This window comes from Meleagris gallopavo, chromosome 15 (genome assembly GCF_000146605.3).
Source record: "Meleagris gallopavo isolate NT-WF06-2002-E0010 breed Aviagen turkey brand Nicholas breeding stock chromosome 15, Turkey_5.1, whole genome shotgun sequence".
Taxonomy (NCBI): domain Eukaryota; kingdom Metazoa; phylum Chordata; class Aves; order Galliformes; family Phasianidae; genus Meleagris; species Meleagris gallopavo.
The window spans coordinates 15,222,617-15,228,740 of record NC_015025.2 but is presented as its reverse complement, the minus strand read 5'-3'; the positions used below and the strand labels follow the sequence as shown (position 1 = coordinate 15,228,740).

Below are 6,124 nucleotides of genomic sequence, written 5' to 3'. Positions count from 1 at the left end.
GCGGTCGGCAGGGGCGTGCACCATGCGGTTCAGCGTGTTGAGGGCCGTGGTGATGGAGAAGGGCCGCAGGCTCTTGCGCCGGGCGTCGGGCGCCTTGTGCAGCTCCTGGCCCCGCGCCTTCGGGGAGGCCACGCTCAGCGGTGTGCAGCGGAGCGGGGTGGGCCAGGAGCCTTTGCTGCTTTGCAGGAGCTGCCGTGCCGTCGTGTTTGGCTGCAAGAGACACGGGGAAGGGCCGGGGGCTGCTGCAGGTCCTCCTCAGCAGCGTGGCCTCCTGGGCATCTATGGAACACGGGGCTCGAGCGCTTCCCTCCATGCTCTCAGCAGCAAGTTCTGAACGCCAAATTATCGCGCAGAGCCGGCAGCCAAATTAAAACTGGTTTGGAAAACACACTGCTCACACAGCCGGGCGCTGCCATCGAGCCCCCGTTGCCTGCGGCTTCCGAGCAAGGCTGGAGCCCGCTGTGCCCCTGCAGCTCATGGCACTCATGGGATGCTGCTCCTGAGCAGAGCCCGGCCTCGTACTGGAAGTGCTCGTGGGAAGGGCCCAGCCCTGAGCTCACAGAGGCAACGCTCAAGCAGTATTTCTTGGAAACTGCTGATCACTACAGCATTAATACAAAGGGCATGTGGTGACAGTGTTTTTCACCAGGATGACTGCCAGAGGAATTAATCATGATTTACTGCTGACACGAACAAATTGCAAAACTTGGAGATTCTCACCCACTCATGTGAGGCAATGCGCCCGGCTGGGGATGAATGGCAGCGGCTGGCGTGGGGCAGGGAGCTGCTGCTCAGTGCTGTCATTCTGCTGCACGGATTATTTGTTCATTTCCTTCCTCCTCACTTCTTACAGCGAGGTTTAAAAAGAATCATGTGTGCACATGTACACATACAGACTGGTCATAGCGTCATTTCTCTGTGCAATTAAACTGCAGCCAGAGCCCAACTTTTCTGCCTTCTCCAAGAGCAGAGGGCCCACTAAAGGGCGCAGATGGGAGCATCAAAGCCAGGAAAGCCCCGTGCCTCTCAGAGCAGACACATCCTGCTCCTCTATGGTTAATTCCTAACTCCTCGGTGGCTCTGCGTGGCCCTGCCTGGCTCATTTCTGTTAACGTCAGGCTTAAATGAGTTAAAACAATTTAATTAAATGAGAAGATGTTTTACCAAATATATTAGAGCTTCAAACAGGACGTTCTACTGCTGCCCTTTTATAAAACAACCACAAAGAGGTGCTTGCTGTAATTACGGTGATTATAAGTGTTAATTCTGTTTCGAGGAATTCTTGTTGGTGCCACACTCCCACTCTGCAGCTGCACCACAGGAGCACAACTTGTGTCCTGAGCGGAGCTGTGAGGGCTCAGCCGGGCTCTGCCTGCTGCCCATGCTCTGCCCCCGCCTTCCCCACACTGCAAAGTCCTGCAGTGCCATGCCAGGGCTGTACCCACCTCCACAAACAGCACGGGGAAGATGCCCACTTTGTCGCCCAGCTTGCCCTCGGCCCAGTTGCCATCGACTCTGCTGATGACGGTGATGATGTCTCCCTGCAAGGCAGAGCGCTGTTAGCGGGCGGCTCGCCCCACATTTCACAATGCTGCACCTCAGTGTTGCTCCTCTGCCAACCCTCTGCTCCTTCTGGTGTGTCTTTGTTCCCAAACACAAGTCCTTATTCAGCACAATGCTCAAGCGTGGTTTTTTTTAAGGGTGCAAGCGTGGCTGAATGCGGACATGGGCATGAGCCTGGCGATGGGGATGTGAGACACAGAGGTGCCGTTTGGAGGCTCCCACCTCAGGGAAATGTCTGCAATCACCATGCCCAGAATGAATAACAAAAATGGCATTTTATCTCCAAACCAAGCAAAAGGTCAGTGTGAGTGGTGGGGCAGTTGGTGCCGCACTGCCGAACCCTCTGCCCATTACTTCAGGAGCTGGAATCGCCCGATGCTATTGCGCTGCAGGTGTTGGAAGTAGATGGCAGGGGTGGGTGGCAGGTGGGGTGACAGGCAGGGGTGGGGTTCTTCTCAGCATAGGGATGCTGCCAGATCAGTGACACTGCAGGGCTGCAGGCAGCCACAGGAAGATGGAAGATTTTTGGAGGCCTGCATAGCAGCCAGCTCTGCTTCTGAAGAAAGAGCTCGCGCTGTGCTGCACAGCAGGCAGGTGCTGCCAGAGCACTGGAGCAGGCATCCCAGAGAGGTTCTGGTGCTCCTGCATGCAGCGCTGCTCTGCACTGCTTCTCCTCTGGCTCCTCTTCTTGGTCAGGAGGCACAGGGAACTCCGGGATCTTTGGCTTCTTGCCCTGCATACACCCCACATTCAGCCCTGACCTGCTGGAGTCCAGACCTGGCCCCATGCCTCTGCTTCCTGCTGGCCAGAGTGCAGGAGCATCTGTGCTGTGCTGGGGAGGGATGTGGTGGCTTCTGCAGGGACACTGCTGCCTCCAGGCACTGCTGTCTGCTGTGCTCTGCACTGCCTCACCTCCTCCTGACAGCACAGGGACAGCTGACTGCTGGGAGGTGCAGTTGCACTGAAAGCCATATCCTCTAGCTGAGAGCAAACACAAGCTCTGCAGACTTTGGGGAATGAAAGGAAATACAGGAAAAGTTCAGGTCCTGCTCGGCAGTGTGTGCCTCCAGCAGGCTGCCTGAATGTGTCTAGGCTGTGTAAGAGAAGTGTTCTCAGACCTGCGAGCAATTTTCTTTGATATGTCAGTGGGTATCTTTTTAGACTCTCTTTTAGTGATCTGGTGGGAGAGCAAACTGCCACCAGCAGCCTGCTTTTCATCAACTCTATCAGTCAAACCGGGGCCTGAAATGGCTGCTCAGGGTCACACTCTGCTCTCCCAGGATGCTCTCATTCTGTATCCCTGCGCCCTCCCGGGGAAAGCTGGCTTTAAGTCACTGCTGTCAGTGTCTGGAAACCTTCCTGGCTCTCAGCGTAGAGCTGCTATGGCGCTGCGAGGCAGCAGAATGCGATGCGATCTAAAGAAGAGCACCGGCCCGGCCCGTAGCGCCCAGCCCCCGCAGGGCGGTGTTACCTTGTGGAATGACAGGCAGTCGTTGTTCTCACTCCTATCCCTGCTCCTCAGGTCGAAGTTGTAAAGAGCCCTGCAGAGGGGCGGCGGCAGCGGCAGCTGTTTGATGACCTGCACGGAGCTGGCTGGGAAGACCCCGCTGACGCCGTTCAGCTCCCCCAGGTACCAATTCTGGTCCAGCTGCCGCAGCAGCACGATGACGTCCCCCTTGTTGAAGCGCAGCTCCCCGGGGTTGTGGCCCCGGTACGAGAACAGCGCTTTGGCTCGCGGCACCTGCGGGACGAGGAACGGCACAGAGCTCAGCCGGGCAGCTCCACGAGTATTTGTCATTACTGGAAAGGGCAGAGCGATAGTAAGGCTGAAGTGTGCATTTGCTGCGACCAACTGCCCCCATCCTTTCTCGATGTCTTTTTCTAATGAAATCGAGCTCCAAAAGTACTTCTTCTAAATGTGTACCCAGATGAAAAGCAGGCTGAACTTGTCTGAGAATGTTAAGGAACAATTAATGCCTTAATGTAGTCATCCCGTGGGATCCTACTGCCTGCTGTAAGTTCCCTTCTAATAAAATCTCTCTGGGAATGAATTTGGGTGTTTCTGCTCTGGTGTGGCCAGAGGTGACAACAGCTGTGCAGCTCCCAGCGGCTGCCACCTGCAGTGCCCAACAGCACGGGGCTGGGGAAGAGCCCTTAAGATTTTGGTCCTCAATCTGGGTTACAGGAAGAGAAGCTTCTTAATGTTACTGTTGTGGTGGTACAATATGAGAAAGGAGAGAGATGCCAGAACCAGCAGATGTGAAGGACCTTTAGCATCCTGACCGTCATCTAAATAAACCCATAAAGTTCATTTAAAATAACAGCCTTCCTGACCTTTATCCACACCAGAAAACTCAATTTAACACAACAGGCAGCAGACCGTTGCTCTGAATGAAGGCAGGCCCACCCTGGCTGCGATGCTGTGGGGGGCTGGCAGCTGAGCTGCAGCAGGTGCCCATCCTGCGGTGTCTGTGCTCTGCTGAGCAATCCGAGATGTGCCTTTGGAAATCAGCAAACTGGAAGGCTTGCTTTTAGTGCTGTGGAGGACTGATGGAGATCCCTCGAGCACAGTCCTGTGTCCCACAGCAGCACATCCTAAACAACGGAGCAGCCCCTGTTTGTGCTTTCAGTTCTTTGTAACATTGCCATGTTGTGTGAAGGACGGAGCACGGAGCTCAGCAGAGCTGTGCTGTGCCCATGGGTGGAGCTGCCGGCTGCTGCCCTCCGTGGGGCTGCTGCTAGGATGGCAGCACTCAGAGCTGGGGGACCAGCATCCTCCTGGGGCATCGGTCACATAACTCTGCTACTTTAGCACAGGCTGTATTTGGACACTGGAGTCCCATCACTTGTCAGGTGAGCTCCATCTGGGCTCACATCAGCTCCCCAGAATGGTCCCCACAGCACCTGCGCAGCCTGGACCCCTGGCAGAGCAAGAGGGGGAGGAGAGAAACACAGCATTGGTTTGTTTGGGGTGACCAAAGGAGCACAGGAAAGGGTTGCAGTCTGGGGAACAGAACATCTTCCAGTGCTCCCAAATGCTGACAGAGGAGAAAGGAACCAGGAGGAGAAAAATTTTATGTGCTGCATTTTCTTCAAAGCATTTGGAACAGGAAGCAATTAGTTTAATGTTTTGTTCTAATTGACTCATCTTGTCTGTTAATTTGCAGTAATAGTAAACACATGCACTTGGCTTAGTAACACTGAAAGTGCATTGGTGAAGAAAAAGGGAAATCGTAACAACCAAATTCAAGAGAGCTTCACTCAGCCATCCCCACTCAGTGCCTGGGCTGGAAGTACAGAAGCAGCAGTGCTGCCCGAGGAAACACACTGCAAAGGCATCGCAGTGCACGGCCCTGTGCAGCACGGGGACCACGGGGCACACAGCAGCACGGGGCAGCCCAGGACACAGCACAGGTAGCACTTGTGTTAGGAGAAAAACAAAAGGACCCATGCAAACTGTGGAAGCAGGTGTGTAGAGGAGGAACACAAACGTCCGGGGATGATGAGAAAGTGGTTGCACAGCAAAGTAAGGCCAAACATAAAAGGAACCGAGAACAAGTTATGGAAATGTATTGAAAATAAGAGAAACTCTGAAATGAAATGCAAACCTGTTACTACAGGGAGAAGTCAAACAAGTGACGGTGCTGAGAAGTCTGGAATGTTCTTCCTTCAGCAAGAAGAAGGACAATCAGACCCTCTACAAAATTAGTTTTAATCAGACCGAAATGTGGGCCAGAACAGAGTGCTGAGCGGGATGGGATGGGGATGTCTGTGCAGAGCTCAGCCCTGTGAATGAGGAACGGGTCATTACACCCTGAACAATCCCTGCTCTTCTGCAAGAGCTCCTGGAAGGCAGAATTGCTCCCAGAGGATGGGAACTTGTTGCAGAACTTGGGGATGCAGACATCTGATTGTTAATGCTATTGCTTCTATGCTTCTTTAGCATCCCAAAACTATGCAGAATTTTGGTCTGTTGGGGGACACCCACAGCAGGAGCAGCGCAGCACCTCTCTGCCCTCTGTGCTGCGAGTGACCGCTCCCACCCGATGGATTTGAGGCTGAGAAGGGAGAGAGAATTGTTTAATTATTTTTGGCATTTGGCATCAGCTGCACCAGGCAGTCATCCAACACGTCTGAGTCTCCCTCCATAGAAAACAAAGACACAAACTGAATACTTGCATGCGAGTGTAAGGGAGAGATTCAAAGCATCTCATAGCTGGGAGAAACGTGCTCTGTAATTATCTTCAATGGGCTCGTTATAACTGCTCGCTATTGACAGTGGGTGAACGTGAGCACAGCCTCACGGCACTGAGATATCGAGAGGAACGTGGGGCTGCTCGGGGCTCGGCGCTGGGATCGGGGTCCAGCTGGGTGCTGGCAGAGCCGATGGACGCCCCGCGCCCGGTGCTGGCGCTGCCTGCGGGCCGTGCAGCAACATTCCCACGGCACCCAGCAGCCTCGTCGGGAGGAAGAGTTTGTTTCTAGGGTAGCGCTGATCTTTGCCAGAAGAAATCCACTCCTGGGCATCTTCCAGCTTCGTGGCTCCCCCGCTACAATCTCC

General features: G+C 54.2%; 1 protein-coding gene across 1 annotated transcript in view; it reads right to left on the bottom strand.

Annotated features, from left to right (window-relative positions):
- Positions 1 to 6,118, bottom strand: part of LOC104913331 (E3 ubiquitin-protein ligase SH3RF2) — a 14,782-nt gene extending 8,664 nt beyond the window's left edge. The window contains exons 1-3 of the mRNA XM_010719281.2: positions 3,035 to 6,118; positions 1,446 to 1,541; positions 3 to 210 (exon numbers count right to left, since the gene is read on the bottom strand). Coding sequence (XP_010717583.1) covers positions 3 to 210; positions 1,446 to 1,541; positions 3,035 to 3,361 — 631 coding nt within the window. The 5' untranslated portion in view covers positions 3,362 to 6,118. The remainder of the gene's footprint in view (positions 1 to 2; positions 211 to 1,445; positions 1,542 to 3,034) is intronic.
- Between the last annotated feature and the right edge of the window lie 6 nt (positions 6,119 to 6,124).